The following is a 23,059-nucleotide window of genomic DNA, read 5'->3' as shown; positions in this document are numbered from 1 at the left end:
GTTTGACTGTGGTTTCCAATGCCATTTCATACCTATGCACCCGGCTTCCCTGGTATCCTGGTTCCTAGGGTGTCCATGGGTGGGGTGGCTCTCCAACCTTCTGTCTGCCGCAGGGTTTCTTCAGGATCCACGTGAAAGGGTCCTCCTTCTTCTTTAAAATTGCAACCGCGACTTACCCGTTGACTTGCATTGATCCCGCGGTCGTTTTCCCACTCTGTATGCAGCCTCCGTGGGGCGCCTGGTTACTTAACACTGCTTCTTGACTAATCCCGAAGGCTGCTCTCCACAGCTTCCACTTGGAGTGCTTTCTGTTGTCTAAGACTGCTAAAATTGCCATGAGGATGGTCTGGATTAGTGCAAGGTGATTAACTTAAATAAGTGTGCACCATATACTAAGCCAGCCTCGTACACAGGTGAAATCCAGTGAAGTCAAAGTGTCCAAACGGTCGAAGAGTGACTTGGTTTCAGGCTTGAGTCTTGGCCCACAATGAATCATCTGACCCACCCACCCACAGTTAAGCCCTTTAATAACTTAAGAAAGGAGTTAACACGACTTGTGGGTCCCTCCCAGATGAGGGGCTGGACAGAGGGGAGAATATTCCCATGTCCTTTGTCAAGTGCCGCGCCAGAATGTTAGTCAAGCACTCCCTGAACTTGCTCAAACCGGAGTATGCAAGGAGGGCACCAAATGTGCCCTTGAAAGCAGTCTTGTGGCACTGGAAAGTGTCCCCACCCCAGCTCAATACACTCCTGTCTGGGAGGTGGTCACATCTCCCTGTGACAGGAAACTTATTGTTCTACCTTCCCCTGCTTCAGCTCAGCAGCAGGAGGACAGTATTGTGTCTGTGGACGGCAGCAGCATTGGCTTGATAGCAGAACCTGAAAGGATGTTACCGGTAGTACTGGTGACTTCCGAGAGTAGCCCACTAGTTCACGGAATCATGCCTGCAAAACCGTTAACGGTGTTGGGGTATGATTCCAACATGTTAAGATACCAAACATGCCCAGGTTCGGCACAGCCACTATATAGTTAGCCAAAACAAAACCAAAGGAGATGATGGACGGACTGTTGAACATTGCAAGCACTCACCCCCAGTCGACTGATCTGGGTTTAATCCATCATCATTCTTTAGCTCACTCCGCCACCCCAGTTCAGACAAGGCCATAGCAAATCAGTCTGACCCTAAGCCTCATGGGAACAGTCCAGCCCGAACTGCCAAGCCATGTTTTCCCTGGACCGGAAACAAGCATCCTGGGACCGGTTTCTGGCTAATCAGCCGTCATCAGCCAGGCTAGCTTGAATCCAGTGGCAAAGTGAGCAAGGGACCCACGTCTGGGGATAGGTGCTTGCATTGTTCAACACTCCATCCATCATCCCCTTTGGTTTTGCTTTGTTCGCCCTACGTTTGCAGGGTATGATGATGGATTAAACCCAGATCAGTCAACTGGGGGTGAGTACTTGCAATGTTCAACAGTCTGTCCATCATCCCCTTTGGTTTTGCTCTATATAGTTAGCCATCGTGTAATGACTGACTGCCACTATATGTATCAAAATAGCTGACTGCACTTACAAAGCCTGGAGAATCAACTCTGGAGTTTGTAGGGGTGTGCTGCTCATGCAGGGGCACCCTTACACTCATATCCCAGCACCCTGCCTTCAGGGTTGAAAAACCTACCTTAGGAGTGACTTCAAGGTTTTAAGTGTAGTGACCTCAGATATAAGAAAACATATATCTGCTGTAAGTGGTGCTAGCACCAGCTTACACAGGCTGCAATGGCAAGCCTGTAGTCTCAATTTTTGTGGTCTCTCAGGGGTGGCACAATACATGCTTTAGCCCCTAGGAGACCCGTAGTGTACCTATGCGTTGGGCACTTCAGTACCATATACTAAGGAATCATATGGGTACACCATTGGCCAATTGTGGAGCTACAAAATGATTTACAAGTTGAATTTAGCGAGGAAGCTCAGTGACGGGGGTCCTGTTTAGCTGGATCCCAGTCAGACTAGTCAAAACAAACATATTGACACTAGCAAAAAGTTGGGGTAACCATGAAAGGAGATCCTACTTTTCTACACCCTCCTTCAAGGGAAGGCTAGTGCAGGTGTTCACGGACAACACCACCACGTGGTACTGCAACAAGCAGGGTGGAGTGGGCTTGTGGACCCTCTGTCAAGAGCCCCTGTGTCTCTGGGCAGGGCTGGAATGTCTGGGCATATCCCTGGTGGTTCAACACCTGGCAGGCTCTCTGAACATCAGGGCAGACAGACTCAGTAGAAGATGCCTAGTGGGTCACGAAAGGCGTCTCCATCCAGAGGTCCAAGCTCTTTTTAGCAAGGCCTACGCTGATAGGCCGAACCAATTTTAATTTTTTCAAGTAAGTTCATTATCTGAAAGAAACACATAGAGATAGATTCCTTACCTTAGAATTACCCCCGGGCGTCAGACTGGATCCAGAAAGTTTTCATCAGCAGTACCCCTGCGTGTCGGAAGGTGGCGTCATGCGGCTCCGCATCCATTGTTTGCGTCGTTGTCTCCGAGATGACGTCACGGCAGCTACTTAGACGCCGCCCTCTCACGCTGACGTCAGTTCTTTCTTTTCCTGCGCCAGGAAGCGCAGATCCGGAGAGAGTGGTACCCCAAGTCACTTTTTGACTGAGTTTTTCGAGGCCTCCTTCTCTCTTCCTTCGAGTTGATCGACTCCTGGTGCCGTAGGGATGCCCGGTTTCGAGTCCTACTGGGATTGTCATCAAATGATGTCGGTGAAGGACCCGCACCGCGTGTGTTTCTACTGCCTAGGGTGCGACCATGACCCCAAGTCGTGCCCCGACTGCTGGGCCATGGTGCCAAAGACTTTGCGGGAGCGATTCCGAAAGTAGCTTGAAGTCCGGCAGTCGGCTCCGGCCCGCTCAAAACAGTAGGTTTTGTGTACAACACTATTAATGGCAATCCTTAACTTGTCCCAAAGGCTGGGGAAAAAAATGTAAACTGGCGTAGTTGCGCCAGATCGGGCGTTACATGGCTTTCATGACATCACCAGATGCCGCTTCTGGCGTTGATTTAAAGCTAGCATCCCCTACCTGCAATGTGAAATCTTTGAAGTTTCCATATCCAGTCTGACACCTGGGATTGTTCTACAGGTGAGGAATCCGCAGGTAGAGTATCCACCAGATAGATCATTACAGCATGTAAGTAACTTTTTCTTTCAGAAAGAAGTGATGTAGTTAATGAGCTTAGCAGCATCCTGTGCCTCTTCTCATAAATGTTGTTAGAAATTAGGGAAATGGTTGATTAAGGAAATATTTGCTCATTGTTTGAATTTATGATACAAAATGTCTTGTGAGGTTTCTAAAATGCTCCTTTTTTGCAGCCTTGGGGACAGTAGCTATGGAGGCAAGCTCTGATGGTGAAGATGAAATTGAAAATGCAGACCAAGTAACTGAGACTGTAATGAATGGTAGTATGAAAGAAACCCTTAGTCTTACTGTGGATGCGAAAACAGAAACTGCTGTTTTTAAAAGGTAAGTATTGACAATGATGCATGTTATCGAAGACCTCAGATTGTTATTTCTATTGATAACTCTAAATATTGATTTCATATATCAGGCTCATGTAACCTGCTGTTGGTTACATCCAAGTGTATTTTAGGCATAACGATCTGTTTAGGTTTGACTTTACAGAACAACTGTCTGCTAGATCTTTTATCACTACTCTTTTAAAATATGTATTTACATTGGCTTCAGATACACTTCATCTATTCTTGACCATTTGGAAGTGGTAACCATGTAATGCATGAGGCGCAGTTTTCAGTAAATGGCAGTTACTATGGTAAGCACACGAGCCATCTTGCTCTGAATTGCAAGCAATCCTTACTCATTTTGGTTTGGGAAACCCTAGTTTGAAAATGTTTTTCACATGTGAATGTAGGATCCTTTTTTGACTAGACTGACTGGGATCCTGCTAATCAGGACCCCAGTACTGTGCTTCCTCCCTAATTCTGACCATGGTAAGTATTGTTGTTAGAAATTGAGGTCTTTAATTGGCAGCCGTTTCCCCCCTTTGTCCAAGTAGATACCCTTGCTTCTAGTCAGGGTAAGGTAGTTACACACTTTAGATGACCCCTGCTCACCCCCTTGGTAGCTTTCCATGAGCAGACAAGCTTATCCAAAAGGCAAAGTGTGAAGTATTTGTACTCCAAACACATAGTGAAAACGCAACAAATGTACACCACATCAGTTTAGAAACATAAAGTATATTTATCTAAACCAAACAAGACCAAAACGCCAAAACTCCCAACATACTATATCAAAATAGCACTTAAACAGTTACTTGTAGAAACAAATAGCTCCACCTGGGGCTATTACGTTGTGGCAGGCATAAATTTAGAGTACGGAACCGACTGCGAGGTGCGCGGCGTCTGGCACGGAGTCATGCGGATCCCCTTAACAGTATCTTGGAAAACAAAGTCCATGGACGATGCACAGCGTTGTGGAGGTGAGGGTTCGCTGTCTAGGCAGTTTCCCTGGTTGCCATGGGGAGGCGAGGTGTAGTGTCCACGAGGAGGTGACGTGTCGAGTCAAGGACAGGGGAAGGCGGCGGTGAGGCATCTGTTCTGGTGAGGCGGTGCAAAGTCAAAGAGTTCATGAAGTTGCCCTCATCGTCTATTGGCTTGCGATAACTGGATGCAGGCTGTGACGGCATTGGAGTGAGCGCTGGCATCGGGAAGGCTGATAATTGCAGGCATCCGGCGTCTGAGCCGTGGTGCGGGCAGGTCAGTTTGTCATGCACTTCGCTAGCGGTGCCCCTGGCCTCTGTGCAGGTCGCAGCGTCGCTAATGGCATCAGTTGTTTTTCTTGCTTTTTTTGTTTCGTCCAGCTCTCAACAGCAGTAACAACCTCCAACTAGAATAGGCACCTCCTGGCAGGTCAGAACTCCCAGCAATGGAGTTCAGGGGAGCTGGTGGTTTGTGTCCGTGATGGTTTGTGTCCGTGAGACTCCAGAACAGTAGGCCAGCACACATAAGCCCTTGGAGATCCTTTTTCAAGCAGGTTCACAGCAAAGTTCCAGTCGTCGTCCTCTTCCTTGGCAAAAGCAGAAACTGCAGGCCAACCCAGCAAAGCACACAGCAATGGGGCAGTACTCCTCCTTGCAGCTCTCCAGCTCTTCCCCTTGTCAAAGGTTCCTCTCTAGTCAAGAAGTAATCTAATTCTCTGCGGTTTACGGTCCAATACTTGTATCCCATGTTGTCTTTGTTCTCCTTGTGGCAAGGGTTCCTGAGCCCAGTGCATTCCAGTTCTGCCCTCTCTGTCCCAGCTTCACTACAAGCGGTGGAAACAGCATTGTGCAGAGGAGACACTGCCTATTGAGGTGCAATTGAAACTCCTCCCACCTCTCTAAATGCAGCCACAGTCTATTGAGCTCAGCTATGAGTCACCCAGGAAAGGCAGATCACACCTCAACCTCCCTTGTGGCAGTCTACAGTGAACGTTCCTGTCACTCCAAAACCAGACAGTCAGTACACAGAGGCACACAGAATGGTTAAACAAGAAAATGCCTACTTTCTAAAAGAGGCATTTTCAAACAGAATTTAACAACATCTTTTTAGGGAGATGGTTTTTAAATTGTGTGAGCCTAAACTCCATCCCTCTATCTTGTCCTAATGAAAAGTTATACTTGTAAGATGATACAAAGTAACTCCCAGGTTAGCCTATGGGACAGAGAGCCTTTCAATAGTGAAAAACGAAATTGGAAGTATTTCACTATCTGAAAGAGACACCTTAGTGATAGATTCCTTACCTTAGAATATCCCCAGTATCAGACTGGATCCGGAAAGTTTTTCGTCAGCAGTACCCTGCACGTCGGTAGTCGCCGGCGTACGGTTCCGCGTAAATCGTTGGCGTCGTAGTCGCCGAGATGACATCTCTGGAGCTACTTAGACGCGCCCACATGCGCTGACGTCCGTTCGTTCTTTTTCCGCACCAGCAGACGCAGATCCGGAGAGAGCGGTACCCCAGTCATTTTTTTACAGAGTTTTTGGGGACTTTTGTCTTTGTGTTTTTTAATACTTACACTCCAGGTGCATAGGGATGTGCTCAGTTTCAAGTCATGCGCAGCCTGTCCCAGCACAATGTCGGTGACTGATCCGCACCTTGAGTGTCTCCACTGCCTGGGGCGCGACCACAACTCCGTGCTCCCACTGCCAGGCCATGGCTCCAAAAACTGTGTGGGAGCGGTCCCGAAAGTGGCTAGCGGCCCGGGAGTCTGCTTCGCGCTGTTTCAGGTCCCGGTCCCGTGCGAGGTCCAGGGACCGGCTGCAGAGCCATCACCACCATTCCACGTCTTCGCAGTTCAGGACTGCGGGCTGTGAACACTGCATGTCTCTTGGGCCGTTATTCCCATTCTGTGCGGTATACGATTGCGCAAGTGCTGCCTCAGTGTCCGGTGGAGGCTCGAACAGTACTCTCCCAAGCTATTGCTGAGGGGAGAGACGTAGCAAAGTTCACCATCCGTTGTGGTCTTGATACTGCTGATTCGCTGGGCTGGGCGATTTCCACGACAGTGGCGCTACGCCGCCACGCCTGGCTGAAAACGGCTGGGTTTTCTGGGGATGTACAGAACACATTGATGGACATGCCCTTTGAGGGCACCCACCTGTTTGGCGATAAGGTGGATTACGCGTTGGAGCGTTTTAAGGACTCGCGGGCTACAGCCAAGTATTTAGGCCTTTCAGCCACACGCACACCTTCTGCTTTTAGCTCCTTTCGAGGTCCAGGAAGGGGCACCTAAGCACGTCTGTTTCAGAGCCACAGGCCTGCGCAGCAACAGTCTCAGCGCAGCCGCGGATGTGGAACCTGTAAAGGCGGGTCAGTCCACCACCCCCCCTGCTGCCCTTGCCTCCAAACCTTCCTAGTACGGTGTTTCAGGCGCACTAGACGCCAGTGGGTGGCAGGATTCGCCATAACTTCCACCACTGGCACACCATCACATCTGATAGGTGGGTTCTGCAAATTGTCCGAAGGGGTTACTCCCACGACCCCCCCAGCCATGCCACCTCAGTATCACCGCTTGTCGGGGGATCCCTTGGCACTTCTCAAGCAGGAAGTTACGGCCTACTTGGCCAAGGGGGCCATCGAGCGCGTTCCAATGCCAGAAATAGGTTGTGGTTGTTACTCCCACTACTTCTTGGTTCCAAAGAAGGAAAACAGGCCCGCGTCCCATCTTAGACCTTCGTAACGTCAATCGCTTCCTCCGGATGATGCTCACACTTGCTCAGGTCTTGTCTGCCCTCGACCCGCAAGACTGGATGGTAGCGTTGGATCAGCAGGATGCGTATTTTCATATCCCCGTCCTGCCGGCCCACCGGCGTTACCTGCGATTCACGGTAGGGCAGGAGCATTTTCAGTTCACCATGCTCCCCTTTGGCCTTACCAGTGCCTCTCGGGTGTTCACCAAAGTGATAGCGGTGGTCGCAGCTCATCTGCGCAGATCAGGGGTTTCAGTCTTCCCCTATCTCGACAACTGGTTGTTGAAGATGGGCTTGCCCAAAACAGTCCTGTCCCACCTCCAGACTACGGCCGACCTCCTGCATTTGCTGGGGTTCTCCATCAACGTGCCGAAGTCGCACCTGATTCCCTCTCAGAAGCTCCTCTTCATCGGAGCGGTTCTGGACACGGCACAGTTTCGGGTTTATCCTCCCGAACAGCGAGTCCGGGACATTCGGGCTATGATTCCGATCTTTCAGCCCTTGTTCTGGGTTTCGGTTAGGATGACCTTGAGGCTGTTGGGCCTCATAGCCTCCTGCATCCTGCTAACCAACCATGCCAGATGGCATATGCGGGCTCTGCAGTGGGACCTGACGTTCCAGTGGGCACAGCATCAGGGCAACCTGTCAGACTATGTCCAATTCTCGGAGGGCACACGCACAACAATTGCAGTGGTGGCTCACGAATCAGCACTGAGTCAGCGGCAGATCCCTCTCCCTTCCCCAGCCGGAGCACACAGTGGTGACAAATTCGTCCCTCCTGGGATGGGTTGGCCACATGGGAGAGGCGGAGATCAGAGGCCTCTGGACTCCGGCGGAGTCCCGGCTCCATATCAACCATCTGCAGCTTTGGGCGATCCTTCTTGCACTGCAGGCATTCCTTCCCTCTGTCAAGGGGAGGGTGGTGTAGTTGTTCACGGGCAACACCACCGCCATGTGGTATTGCAATAAAAAAGGCGGGGTGGGCTCTGCGCCTCTGGACATGGCTGGAACGTCAAGGCATTTCCTTGATGGTTCAACACCTGGCAAGTTATTTGAACGCCAGGGCTGACCAACTCAGCCGCTGGTGCCTGATGGATCACGAATGGCGTCTTCACTCAGAGGTGGCGCAAGGTCTCTTTCAACAGTGGGGAGAGCCTTGGTTAGATCTATTCGCCGCAGAAGAGAACGCGCAATGTCATCACTTCTGCGCGTTGGAGTCTCCAAGCCGGCACTCGCTCGGAGATGCTTTTCGTCACGAGTGTAGCTGCGGTCTATTGTACGCCTTTCCGCCTATACCACTTCTACCCAGAGTGCTGAAGAAGATAAGGTGCGACCGGCCCAAGTCATTCTTGTGGCCCCGGACTGGGCTCGAAGAGTTTGGTATCCCGAGCTACTCAGTATGACCATGGATTCCCCGATCTGACTGCCTCTTCGGGAGGATCTTCTGTTGCAGCAACAGGGGACGAACCTGTCCAGCCTCCACCTACATGCGTGGAGATGGAGCGGCGACAGTGGATTCCATTTGACTTGCCTCCTGAAGTCTGTGATGTCATTTTGGCAGCCAGGCGTCCCACCACTAAATCGGTATACGCCTGCAGGTGGAACAAATTTGTGGCATGGTGCACAGCAAAGGCTTTGGATCCCCTTTCAGAGGTCCTTTTGTTCCTTCTCTCTCTGGCCCAGCAGGGCTCTACTCTATTAATGACTACCTTTCTGCAATTTCAGCTTTTCTCAGGCTTCCTGATCAGCCCTCTGTTTTCAAGTCCCCTGTTAATAGATTCCTCAAAGGCATTACTCACCTTTTCCCTCCTATTCCGTTTGTGATGCCGCAGTGGGACTTAAATCTGGTTCTTACTTTTCTGATGTGCGCTCCTTTTGAGCCGCTTCACAACTGTCCTCTTCGTTTATTAACTTTGAAGACTGCTTTCCTGGTTGCCATCACCTCTGCTAGGCGTGTGAGTGAGCACCAGGCTCTTTCCGGTAGGCCTCTCCTTCTGTCGGTTCATCCAGACAGGGTTGTGCTTCGCACTCGTCCTTCCTTCTTGCCAAAGGTTGTCACTGCCTTCCACATTGGGCAAACTATCACCTTGCCCACTTTCTTTCCATCTCCGCACCCTTCCAGAGAGGAAGAGGGGCTACATCGTCTGGACCCAAAACGTGCGTTTTCATTTTATTTGAATCGCATACAACAGTTCCGGGTGGATGACCAGCTCTGTGTTGGCTATGTAGGCGCCAAGAAAGGCCGGGCTGTACACAAGAAGACTATCTTCCGCTGGGTCGTCTTGTGTATCAAAGCCTGTTATTCTCTGGCTAAAAAGGGACGCCCGGTGGGGTTGTGTGCCCATTCTACCAGGGCGACAGCAGTTACTACTACATTGGGACGTGGTGTCCCCTGCAAGACATCTGTCAGGCAGCCACGTGGGCCTCGCTGCACACTTTTACTAAGCATTATTGCCTTGACAGTCAAGTCCGGAGAGACGGCTTCTTTGGCCATTCTGTTCTCTTTCTGGTGTGATCTTGGTTCTCAGACCCACCATCAGGGTTGGTATTGCTGGGGTATCTATTCTAAGGTAAGGAATCTATCACTAACGTGTCTCTTTCAAATGCACAAGTTACTTACTTGTGTAACGATATATCTGTAAGATACATTAGTTAGTGATAGATTCCTTACCCCCCTACCCATCCTCCCTGTTCTACGAACTGATTTCTGCGCTTAAGGTCATCCCTTTCAGGGCCCTTGTTTCAATGCACCAGTTGGCAGTATCTTGCATGGCTCTGCGTTCCTGGCGCGGAAAGTCGTGTACAGAACTGACGTCAGAACGCGTGGGCGCGTCGAAGTAGCTCCAGCGACGTCATCTCGGCGACTACGACGTACATGGAGCCGTACAACGACGACTACTGACGCGCAGGGCTACTGCTAATGGAAAACTTTCCGGATCCAGTCTGACACCTGGAGATATTATAAGGTAAGGAATCTATCACTAACTAATGTCTCTTACAGATATATTGTTAAACAAGTAAGTAACTTGTGCATTAGGACATGTAAAACACACCTGCACATGTCCTACCTATCTGAAAGAAACACGTTAGTTAGATTCCTCACCTTAGAATATCCCCAGGCGTCAGACTGGATCCGGAAGATTTTTCGTCAGCAATACCCCTTGCGCGTCGCTAGGCGTCGTCTGCGGCTCCGCGTCCGTCGTCGGCGTCGTGCGCCGGGATGACGTCGTCGGAGTACTTAGACGCCGCCCTCGCGCGCTGACGTCAGTTCTTCTTTTTTCCGCGCCAGTAAGCGCAGATCCGGGAGAGCTACCCCTTTTAGTCTTTTTTGACTAAATCTTTTTGATCATTTTTGATCCCTGTCTGTCGACATCTGGTGCCGGTAGGATGCCTGGGTTCAAGGCTTGTGAAGACTGTCATCGACTGATGTCGGTGACCGATCACCACCGCCGGTGCCTCTATTGCTTAGGCCTCGACCACGACGCGGAGTCGTGCAACGACTGTCAGGCCCTGACTTCGAAGGCTAGGCGGGAGCGGTCCCGCAAGCTTCTCGAGCTTCGCCACTCGGCTCCGCGTCGTGCGCGATCCCGGTCCAGGAGGAGGTCCAAGGATCGCTCGCGGATCCCTAGCCGACGCCACCATCGATCGTCGGGCTCCAAGTCGTCGGGTAAGTCCAAACACTCAAAGAAGTCCAAGAGGCGACATCGCTCTTCGGACTCCCCTCGCCGGTCGCGCGACTCGGCCGAGGGTCCAAGTGGTTCCACCCCCGCGGCTCCGGCGGAGCCGCAGGTGCCGCGTCCGCCCCCATACCTTCCGGTCCCTGGGGCTGACGCGGCGCCGGCGGAGATCAGTGCCTTCCTCTCGGCCATGAGGAGCCTGGCCCCGCCGTCGACGCCCGCTGGCGCGCCTTCGGGCCCCGCGGGCTCGACTGGGCGACCTCGCGTGCCGGCGGCTCCGGCCCCGGCGCCGTCGACGACTCCGGTCTCGACGCCGCAGGTCCCCGCGGGGCCCATGCCTGGGCCCCAGTCGACGCCGGTTGACCTTGTCACTCCTCCACCGGCGCCGACGCCTGAACCACCGACGCCGTCACCGGCGCCGCCGACGCCGACGCCTGTGACGCCGACGCCCCAGTTTAGCCCTCATCCGGACCCGACGCCGGCACGGCGTCCGCCGACGCCGCATCCGACGCCGCTAGAGACCTACCATCTCTACAGTCCGGTTCCGATCATTCCTCCTGTTTATCAGGAATCGGAAGAAGGGGGCGACTGGGAGGGGTTCGAGGACCCTCTGGCTGTTCAGTCACAGCTTTCTCAGGACTGGGCAGATGAGCTGGGGGAGGCCAGCGGGCTGGACACCTCGCCAGACGCTGGATTCACTTCTCCTCCGACCGTGGCTTCGGAGGAGGGTGCAGCATTTTCTGTGGTGCTGCGCAAGGCGGCTGAGGCCCTTGGGCTCGAGTTGCCTGCCGTGGCTGTGAGGACCAACATCCTCACTGAGGTGCTTCAAACCTCAGCAAGCTCCACTGAGCCTCTGCTGCCGTTTAACGAGGCCCTCACTGACGTTCTGCAGGGCACCTGGTCCAAGCCCTCCACAGTTCCTCCTGTGGATAGGAACGTTGCCAGGCGCCACCGCCCTGCTCCGGGCGACCCCAGCTTCCTGTCCCAACACCCCACCCCCGAGAGTCTGGTTATCCAGGCCTCTACTTCCCAATCCTCCTTCCCGACCGCTCCGCCGGACCGGGATTCCAAGAGACTCGAGCAGTTTGGCAAGAAACTGTTCTCGTCCCTTAGTTTGGGCCTGCGGTCTTTAAATACCGCCTGTCTCTTGGACCGTTATTCCCATTCTCTGTGGGATACGGTGGAGGACGTGCTGCCCCTGTGTCCGGAGGAGGTCCGGACGCGTCTTTCCCAGGCTCTGGCCGATGGGAGGGATGCAGCACGGCACGCCATAAGATGTGGGCTTGACACCACGGACTCGCTAGGTCGGGCGATTTCCACCACGGTGGCGCTCCGCCGCCACGCCTGGATGCGGTCCACGTCCTTTTCCGGGGATGTCCAGAACACCCTCATGGACATGCCCTTTGATGGCACTCGCCTGTTTGGTGAGAAGGCGGACAGTGCGCTGAACCGCTTTAAGGACTCCCGGGCTACGGCCAAGTCCTTGGGCCTCTCGGCTCCGCGGGCGCACACCTCCGCTTTTCGCCCCTTTCGTGGCCAAGGAAGGGGCGCCTCCTCACGTCCGCAGAGCCACCAGCCGCAGAACCAACCTGCGCGCGGTCGCGGACGTGGCTTCCGCCGTGGCGGAAATGGAGGCCGACGTGGTCAGCCCACATCCACCCCGGCAGCATCCGCCTCAAAGCCTTCCTAGTCCGAGCTTTCAGGCCCATACCACGCCAGTGGGCGGCAGAGTTCGCCATCACCTGCTCCACTGGCGGTCCATCACTTCGGACAGGTGGGTGCTGCAAATCGTCCGAAGGGGCTACTCCCTCCCCTTCGAGACGACCCCTCCAGCCATGCCACCACAACACCACCGTATCTCGGGGGATCATTTGGATCTTCTCCGCGAGGAAGTTTCGGCTCTCCTGGCCAAGGGGGCCGTCGAGCGCGTTCCGAGTCCAGAAGTAGGTCGTGGTTGTTATTCCCACTACTTTCTGGTTCCCAAGAAGGGCAAGGGGGGCCTGCGCCCTATCTTGGACCTCCGGAACGTCAATGCCTTCCTCCGAAAGGAAAGGTTCAAGATGCTAACGTTGGCTCAGGTTTTAGCTGCCCTAGACCCTGGAGACTGCATGGTAGCGTTGGACTTGCAGGACGCATATTTCCATATCCCCGTCCTGCCGGCCCACCGGCGTTACCTGCGGTTCACGGTGGGCCAAGAGCACTTTCAGTTTACCGTGCTCCCCTTCGGCCTCACCAGTGCCCCTCGGGTGTTCACGAAAGTGATGGCGGTGGTCGCAGCTCATCTGCGCAGATCAGGGGTCCCAGTCTTCCCCTATCTCGACGACTGGTTGTTGAAGGCGGGCTCGCCCCAGGCAGTCGTCTCCCACCTCCAGACTACGGCGGATCTCCTGCATTTGCTGGGGTTTTCCATCAACGTGCCGAAGTCACACTTGAGTCCCTCTCAGAAGCTCCTCTTCATCGGAGCGGTTCTCGATTCGGCGCAGTTCCGGGTCCATCCACCGGAACAGCGGGTCCGGGATATACAGGCCCTGATTCCCATCTTTCGGCCTCTATCCCGGGTTTCGGTCAGGCTAGTGTTGCGGCTTCTGGGGCTGATGGCCTCCTGCATCCTACTAGTGCATCACGCCAGGCGGCGCATGCGGGCTCTGCAGTGGGACCTGAAGTTTCAGTGGGCCCAGCATCACGGCAACCTGTCCGACCATGTCTTGATCTCGGAGGGCACTGCACAGCAGTTGCAGTGGTGGCTCACGGACCGCGAGTGGGTCAAGGGCAAGAGCCTCTCCCTTCCCCAACCGGAGCATGTCGTAGTGACGGATGCGTCCCTCTTGGGTTGGGGTGGCCATATGGGAGAGGCGGAGATCAGAGGCCTCTGGTCTCCGGCGGAGTCTCGTCTCCACATCAACCTGTTGGAGTTGAGAGCGATCCGGCTTGCACTGAAAGCCTTCCTTCCCTCTGTCAGGGGAAGTGTCGTGCAGGTGTTCACGGACAACACCACCGCCATGTGGTACTGCAACAAACAGGGCGGGGTGGGGTCGTGGACCCTTTGTCAGGAGGCTCTGCGCCTCTGGACATGGCTGGAACACCAGGGCGTCACCCTGGTGGTTCAACATCTGGCGGGCTCTCTGAACGCCAGAGCAGACGAACTCAGCCGCCGGTGCATGATGGATCACGAATGGCGTCTGAACTCCGAAGTGGTGCAAGGCCTCTTTCAGCAGTGGGGAGAGCCTTGGTTAGATCTATTCGCCACCGAAGAGAACGCGCAATGTCAGCAGTTCTGCGCGTTGGAATTTCCAAGGCGGCACTCGCTCGGCGACGCTTTTCGTCACGAGTGGAGTTGCGGTCTGTTGTACGCCTTTCCGCCTATACCACTTCTGCCCAGAGTGCTGAAGAAGATCAGGCGCGACCGGGCCCAAGTCATCTTGGTGGCTCCGGATTGGGCACGAAGATACTGGTATCCCGAGCTACTCAGTCTGTTGACCGATCCCCCGATACGTCTGCCCCTTCGGGAGGATCTTCTGTCGCAGCAGCAGGGGACGGTCCTCCACCCGAACCTGTCCAGCCTCCACCTCCATGCGTGGAGATTGAGCGGCGGCAGTTGATGCCATTTGACTTGCCTCCTGAAGTCTGTGATATCATTCTGGCAGCCAGGCGTCCCTCCACGAAGTCGGTATACGCCTGCCGGTGGAACAAATTTGTGGCATGGTGCACAGCAAAGGCTGTGGATCCCCTTTCCGCCCCTCTTTCTGAGGTTCTCCTCTTCCTTCTTTCTCTGGCCCGGCAGGGCTCTGCCCTGGGCACCCTGAAGGGTTATCTTGCTGCCATCTCCGCCTTCTTGCGGCTTCCTGATCAGCCTTCTCTTTTCAAGTCCCCTGTGGTTACACGCTTTCTCAAAGGCATTACACACACGTTCCCTCCTGTCCCTTTTGTAATGCCTCAGTGGGACTTGAATCTGGTATTGACCTTCCTGATGTGCGCTCCCTTCGAGCCTCTTCACAATTGCCCTCTTCGTCTTCTAACTCTAAAGACTGCTTTTCTGGTAGCCATCACCTCGGCTAGACGGGTGAGTGAGCTCCAGGCTTTATCTTCAAAGCCTCCTTTCCTATCTGTTCATCCGGACAAGGTTGTCCTTCGGCCTCGTCCCTCCTTTCTTCCTAAAGTGGTGACTCCTTTTCACCTTGGGCAGTCTGTCACCTTGCCCACCTTCTTTCCGCCTCCGCATCCTTCCAAAGAGGAAGAGAGGCTCCACCGTCTGGACCCAAAACGTGCGCTCTCCTTTTATCTGGACCGCACAAAACAGTTCCGGGTGGACGACCAGCTTTTTGTTGGGTACGTGGGCGCTAAGAAGGGGAAAGCTGTGCACAAACGAACCATCTCTCGGTGGGTCGTTTTGTGTATAAAAATCTGCTATTCCTTGGCTAAAAAGGACCCTCCTGTTGGGCTGCGCGCCCATTCTACTCGGGCCACGGCGGCTACTACTGCCTTGGGACGGGGAGTCCCTTTGCAGGACATCTGTCAGGCGGCGACGTGGGCTTCTCTACACACGTTTGCCAGGCATTATTGCCTTGACAGCCAAGTCCGGAGGGATGGCTTCTTTGGCCGTTCTGTCCTCCAGGACTTTCTGGTGTGATCTTGGTTCGCAGACCCACCACCGGGGATGGTATTGCTTGGGTATCTATTCTAAGGTGAGGAATCTAACTAACGTGTTTCTTTCAGATGAACAAGTTACTAACCTTCGGTAACGATGTATCTGTAAGAAACATTAGTTAGTTAGATTCCTCACCGACCCTCCCATCCTCCCCGTTCTGCGAACTGACATCTAGGGTTAAGGTTGTCCTTTCAGGCCCCTAGATTTTATTTTTGGCACCAGTGTCGGTCTTTGCATGGCTCTGCGTTCCTGGCGCGGAAGGCTATGTACAAGAACTGACGTCAGCGCGCGAGGGCGGCGTCTAAGTACTCCGACGACGTCATCCCGGCGCACGACGCCGACGACGGACGCGGAGCCGCAGACGACGCCTAGCGACGCGCAAGGGGTATTGCTGACGAAAAATCTTCCGGATCCAGTCTGACGCCTGGGGATATTCTAAGGTGAGGAATCTAACTAACTAATGTTTCTTACAGATACATCGTTACCGAAGGTTAGTAACTTGTTCTTTACATACACTGCACCCTGCCCATGGAGGTACCTTGGGCCAACTTGAGGGGTGCCTTACTTGTAGGAAAAGAGAACGTTGAGGCCTGGCAAGTGTGTGAGATACCTTTACAGGGCTACTCATGTGGGTGGCACAATCCGTGCTGCAGGCCCACTAGCAGCCTTTGATTTACAGACCCTGGCACTTTACTAGGGACATACCAGTAAATCAAATATGCCAATCAGGGATAATCCATTACAATCATAATTTACACAGAGAGCATATGCACTGATTAGCAGTGTTGAAGTTCCCAAAGTGCTAAAGCCAACAAAAACTGGTCAGGAAAAATAGGCAGAAGAAGCAAAAAGTTTTGTGATAACCATGCAAGAAGGCCCACTTCCAACAATTGTTCATCCACAGTTGGCTACTGGTGTACCCTTGTAAGTTCCTGCTATATTGTACTAAGCAATCCAGGGCATAGGTAAACCAGGGGTCTCCCGTAGACTTCAGGATGTATTGTGCCACCCATGGAAGCCCACTGAAAGTGTGACTACATGCCTGCCATTGCAGCTTGTGATAGTTGGTGCTTGCACCTCTCACAACAGATATGTTTCCTTATATCTGAGGTCAGTACATTTAAAACCTATAAGTCATCCCTTTGGCTGGCTCCGAGTGCAGGGTGCTTGGTTATGAGTGTGAGAGTGCCCCCAAATGAGCAGGACACCCCTACAAACCCTGAAGTCGATTCTCCAGGCTTTGAAAGTGCGGTCAGCCATTTTAATACATATAGTGGACATCAGTCATTGGAAGATGTCTAACTATATAGTGGTTGCACCGAGCCCAGCATGTTTGGTATCAAACATGTTGGAATCATACCCCAACACTGATTCCTGTGTTGCAAGTATGATCCCATTTACTGGGGGGGCTCGCTTGGGGTATTCTCCTGAACTCCCTGTAACAGCCATTCCAGTTCGGACAGAAAGCTAGTGCTGCTGCCAACCACAGACACGATTCTGCCCTCTTGTTGCTGAGCCAAGCTCGAACAGGCGACTGTGGAACAATAGGTTTCCTGTCACAGGGAGGTGTGATCACCTTCCAGACAGGACTTCGTGTATTGGACTGGGATGGGGCACTTACAGCGCCACCAGACTGCTTTGAAGGGCACATTTGGTGCCCTCCTTGCATACTCCAGTTTGAACCAGAATAGGGAGCCTTCGGCTCCTGCTCTGGTGTGAAACTGGACAAAGGACATGACTATTCTCCCCTCTGTCCAGCCCCTCCTCTGGGAGAGACCCTTTAGTTGTTCCACCCCTTACCTTGGGTTACTTAAGGACTTGCCTGTGGGTGGGTCCTCATTCGTCATGGGATAAGACTCAAGACTGAAACTACGTCACTCTTTGACCATCTGGACGCATGAACTTCGCTGGAATTGGCTTGTAACCGAGACTGCATCAAGGAAGACTCCTGCTGCACCTGGTCTTGCTGTTCTGCAATTCTGTGCTTCTTCCAGGATCTTCAGCAGACCTGTGGGTCTCCCTTGGAGTGAAGGAGTCACTCCGCTGCATCTGCAGGAACTGCAACAAAGCTGACCGGTCTGCTGCTCCTGATGTCCCATGAACTTCGAAAGGCCCAGCAACACAGGTGGTGGTTCTGCAACTCCCTCGAGGTCTGACCTGTCCTCTCTGCAATTGTGAGGTCAGCATCCCTTGTTGGAACCGATCGGGCCAAACCCCTGTGCATTGCGTTGACTTGCGTTTCCAAGGCTTGTTGGCTCGGCACTGCAGAGATCTTCGGGTTACAGGAAGCTTCAGCCTCCAGCAGCTCTTCCTGCCAAGCACAGATTTCCCACTGCATCTTCTACACAGTGGGCCGCCTTGGTGAGCTCCTCGAGGTCCTCTTGCGACTCTGGTGCATCCGGCCTGTTGGTTCTTTTGAGGGTTGTCTTCTGCACCAGTGGGCTCCCCTGTTTGCTCGGGGCCTGCTCTGACTCTCCTGCTTGTGGTGTGTCTCTTGGACTCTGCTGGTCCCAATGTGGCTTCTTCTTCATTCTCCATGCCAGTTGCCGCTGCCAAGGCTTGTTTGTGCTCCCTCAGGACACCAACCGCCCCTGTTCTCGACTTCTGACTGACAGTTTTTGCACGGCTCCTGGTCGTCGCAGTTTGCATTCCCCTTTATTAGTATATTGGTTTGGTTTCCCCCTGGAGAACACTGTATTTTGTGCTTACTTACCTATTTGCAATTGAAGTATTATTGTGTATTTGTGTTTATATCTCCAGGTAGGAGATATACCAATGCTTTTAGAGAGAGCTGTCTAATAAATAGAAGTATTTGTTCGAGGCATATGAGCTGCAGATTGTACACTTAGCATAGATCGCCATCTGGTGTTGGGCCCGGATGTTTGCAGTTTGTTTTTCTTCTTGGACAGTCTTTGGAAGTCACGAGTTTGGTGACTCCTACTTCGGTCCGTACTGCGCATGGGCTTCGGCTCCATCCTCAGATTGTTTTTTTTCCGCCATCGGGCTCGGATGTGATACTTCGTGCTCCGGCTTCGAACTTCTACGGTTCCAGCCTCGACGGAAAATCCTCGTATCTTCGAGTTTCTTCATCATCATCTTCATCTCTCGAAGCGGCACTTTTCTCCATCCCGTACATCAGCACCGGCCTTCGGGCCCTCCTCGACTCCGGTCCCGGCCGATGGAAAGGACTCCGTTCAAAAAGTGCCCAAAATGTGGGTCTAAATTTCCCCACACCGACCTCCATCAGGTGTGTAATCTTTGCCTCTCTCCAGAACGCGAGGCCAGAGACTGCCCCGCCTGTAAGTCTTTTCGATCGAAGAAAACCATCCGGGATCGAAAAGCTCGACGCACCATGGCGCACTCATCGTCTGCAGCTCCACCGGACATCTTCGGAGACGGCCCCAAAGCTTCGGGGCAAACACACACCGAGCAGGAAGAAGACGTCGTCAGCGCTTCCGAAGCCGACGACTCCGCGAGCCAGCCGACGCCCGGTGCCGAAAAACAGCATCCGGCACCGAAGAAAGCAATATCCAGCTCGACTCCGAAGCCACCGGTGCCGAAGCCTGGACTCTCGGTGCCGACCAAACACAAACATAAATCTGTCGGCACTGACGCTCCGACGCCGAAAACTCCTTCGACGCCGAAAAAACAGGAGGCCCCAAAAAAGCATGGCGCACACAAACCATCGAAGTCCTCGGCTCCGAAATCACCGGTGCCGACGGACGATTCGACGCCACTGGCTCTGTTTACACCAGACCCTCTACAAAAGACTCTGTCCAAAGATCCAAAGACTGGACTATTGACTTTAATTATCAAGAAAAGACGCCTTGATACTCCGGCTCCTCCTCCACCACCCAAAAGGAAGGACTCTGCTACTTCTCCCCTCAGAGTGCCCTCCCCACTACCGCCTCCCCTACCTCCTCCACCACCTCCACCCCCTCCCAGGTCTCCGCCACCTCCACCTCACTACGATCCGGCCCCATCCCCAGATCCGGATGATGGGGACCCGGACAATTACCCGGCGGACGTCCCAATGGATCCCACTCCACCAGGGACCCCAGACCCATGGGAGGATTACAATAACCCTGATATACCAGATATACCTCAGGACGACCTATACCCATCCAGGCCGTCTCCTCCAGAGGACTCCTTAGGGTTTCATCATTTAGTGCAGAGAGCAGCACACTACCATGGGGTGGACATGCACAGTGAACCAGTGGAAGAAGACTTCCTACTGGACACATTTGACATACAAGACAAATCCACTTCTATTTTACCCATGCTTAAGGGTGTCACCAAGCACGCTACAGAGGTGTTCAAAGACCCTGTCAGGGCCAGAGTACTGAACCCTAGAATAGAGAAGAAGTACAAAGCGGCACCCACAGACCCTGCATACATTAAGGGCCCTGCTCCCCTAGATTCCCTAGTTGTCTCCACAGCTAGAAAGCGGGCTAACTCCCAATCCTCAGGAGAAGCCCCACCGCCAGACAAGGAATCTAAACTCCTGGACGCGTCTGGTAAACGCACCGCCTCCCAAGCTGCAAACATATGGCGCATTGCAAACACACAAGCACTGCTTGCGCGATATGATAGAGCACACTATGATGAACTAGAGGCTCTTATGCAGCACCTTCCAGAAAAACACAAGCGCAAGGCTCATGACCTGATACAGGAGGGTAAACTAATTACAAACACCTCCATTAAGTGTGCCCTCGATGCAGCCGACACTGCTTCTAGAGCCATAAATACAAGTGTCCTGCTTCGTCGCCATGCCTGGCTCAGGATCTCAGGGTTCAAGCCTGAAGTCCAGGCGTCCATACTCAATCACCCCTTTGACCAACAAACTCTCTTTGGGCCAAAGGTAGACGAAGCGCTGGAAAAGATGAAAAAGGACACAGACACAGCAAAGTCTATGGGGGCACTCCAAACACAAGCCTCTAAACGTTCCTTTCGACGCTCGTCCTTTCGTGGCACAGGCAGAGGCTCCTCCACCGATAACGCCTCTACCTCCTACAAGTCCCCTCCTCAAAATACCTTTTCAAAGGGCAATCAAAGGGGTGGTTACAGAGGCAATAACAATAAGGGCAGGGGCAAAACCAACAACACCCGTTCTGCCACCCCACCCGCACAATGACTCCCCTCCGCTCCCCCCAGACCATCCCACTCCGGTCGGGGGCAGACTACAAGACTTTATCCACACATGGGAGTCCATAACATCGGACAAATGGGTGACCCAAATCATTCGGTCAGGGTACTGTCTCGAACTAACATCTACCCCACCCAATATCCCACCAAGGCACCGTCCAATGTCTCAAGAACATTCCACACTGCTCAAACAAGAGGTACTCTCACTCCTCCAAAAACACGCTATAGAGCAGGTCCCCGTCAATCAACAAAATCTAGGGGTCTACTCCCTATATTTCTTAATACCAAAGAAAGACGGGACCCTCAGACCCATTCTCGACCTCCGGCCTCTAAATGCCTACATACATTCAGACCATTTTCACATGGTCACCCTACAACAAGTCCTCCCACTCCTCTGCCAGGGAGACTTTCTCACAACCTTGGATCTGAAAGACGCATACTTTCACATTCCAATACACCCCTCTCACAGGAAATACCTCAGGTTCGTGGTGGACGGGCAACATTACCAATTCACGGTTCTCCCCTTCGGGGTCACCACCGCACCACGGGTGTTTACCAAATGCCTAGCAGTAGTAGCAGCACACCTCAGACGTCAACATATTCATGTCTTCCCTTACCTAGACGACTGGCTGATAAAAGCCGCGTCCTACAACCAATGTGTGCAACATACAAACAGCACCATCCAACTGCTCCACCAGCTAGGCTTCACGGTGAACTACCAAAAGTCCCACCTCATACCATCTCACACAAAGCAATATCTCGGGGCCACTATAGACACCTCCAAGGGTATTGCCTATCCAAACTCAGCCAGAATCACAAGCATTCAAGCCTTACGCAAAACATTCCTTCCTCAACACTCTCTTCCAGCAAGAGTGTTTATGAAGCTCATAGGAATGATGGCGTCTTGCATCTTCATAGTGCCCCATGCAAGACTCCACATGCGTCCACTTCAAGAGTGCCTAGCACAACAGTGGAACCAGGCCCAGGGTCAGCTGACGGATCTGGTGTTGGTGGACGGCCGCACACATTACTCTCTGCAGTGGTGGAACACCACAAACCTTTCCAAAGGGCGGCCGTTCCTGGACCCGGTTCCTCAGGTGATTCTAACAGCGGACGCATCGCTCTCCGGCTGGGGAGCGCACCTCCTACACCTCACCATGCAAGGTCTATGGACGCCACAGCAAAAATCGCTCCACATCAACCATCTGGAGCTCTTGGCGATCTTTCTAGCCCTAAAATCTTTCCAAAAACAGATTTCGGGCAAAGCAGTCCTCATTCGCACAGACAACATGACTGCGATGTATTATATACAAAAACAGGGGGGGACACACTCTCCCCAGCTCTCCCGCTTAGCCCAGAGCATATGGAGATGGGCAATTCCCCAAAACATCTTTCTCCTGGCACAGCACGTTCCAGGCGTACAAAACACCATGGCAGATCTGCTCAGCAGACAAACGCAACAACTACACGAATGGGAACTGCATCCACAAGTTCTTCACCCATTCTTCCAACAGTGGGGGCATCCTCAGATAGACCTCTTCGCCACCCACGAAAACAAAAAATGCCCAAGCTTCGCCGCCAGATACCCACACCCATTGTCCAAAGGCAATGCGATATGGATGAACTGGTCAGGCAGATTTGCATACGCCTTTCCACCTCTCCCACTAATTCCATTAGTGGTCAGGAAGCTACAACAGCACTCCCTCACACTCATTCTGGTAGCTCCCACGTGGGCCAGGCAGCCGTGGTACACCACGCTACTACAACTATCAGTGGTACCACATCAAAAACTGCACCTATCCCCATGCCTCCTAACCCAGAACCATGGAGAAATCAGGCACCCGGACCCAGCTCAGCTCAACCTGGCGATCTGGCTCCTGAAATCTTAGAATTCGGATACCTTAACCTTCCCCCTGATTGCATGAACATCATCATGGAAGCCAGACGTCCTACCACTAGAGCATGCTATGCCGCAAAGTGGAAAAGATTTGTAATTTACTGCCGTAATAATACAATCAACCCTCTAGATGCATCCATACAGCACATCATATGCTATCTGCTCCATCTTCACAGGTGTAACCTGGCATATTCATCCATACGCCTACACCTAGCAGCGATCGCTGCTTATCTACAAAACAGACCGCATTTATCACTCTTCAGAGTGCCCGCTATTAAAGCCTTCATGGAAGGCCTTAAACGAGTAATTCCTCCCAGGGCACCACCTTCCCCTGTATGGAATCTAAATTTAGTTCTTACACGACTAATGGGTCCGCCCTTCGAACCAATGCACAAATGTGAGCTACAGTTTCTCACCTGGAAAACAGCTTTCCTTGTAGCTATCACTTCCCTT

The 23,059-nt window shown here is 52.9% G+C and overlaps 1 protein-coding gene across 25 annotated transcripts in view; it reads left to right on the top strand.

The window, feature by feature from the left end:
* The window catches only part of PPP6R3 (protein phosphatase 6 regulatory subunit 3), a 1,519,855-nt gene that overhangs the window by 1,340,775 nt on the left and 156,021 nt on the right, over positions 1–23,059 (top strand). For all 25 annotated transcript variants that reach the window (XR_014978878.1, XR_014978880.1, XR_014978879.1 and 22 more), the window contains one exon: positions 3,370–3,520. Coding sequence is in view for 20 of the 25 variants with exons in the window: in XM_085644788.1 (XP_085500914.1) it covers positions 3,370–3,520 (151 nt within the window). In the remaining 5 variants the exon portion in view is untranslated. The remainder of the gene's footprint in view (positions 1–3,369; positions 3,521–23,059) is intronic.

This window comes from Triturus cristatus, chromosome 3_1, assembly GCF_964204655.1.
Source record: "Triturus cristatus chromosome 3_1, aTriCri1.1, whole genome shotgun sequence".
In the NCBI taxonomy this organism is placed as follows: domain Eukaryota; kingdom Metazoa; phylum Chordata; class Amphibia; order Caudata; family Salamandridae; genus Triturus; species Triturus cristatus.
This window is presented reverse-complemented; position numbering and strand designations above follow the sequence as displayed.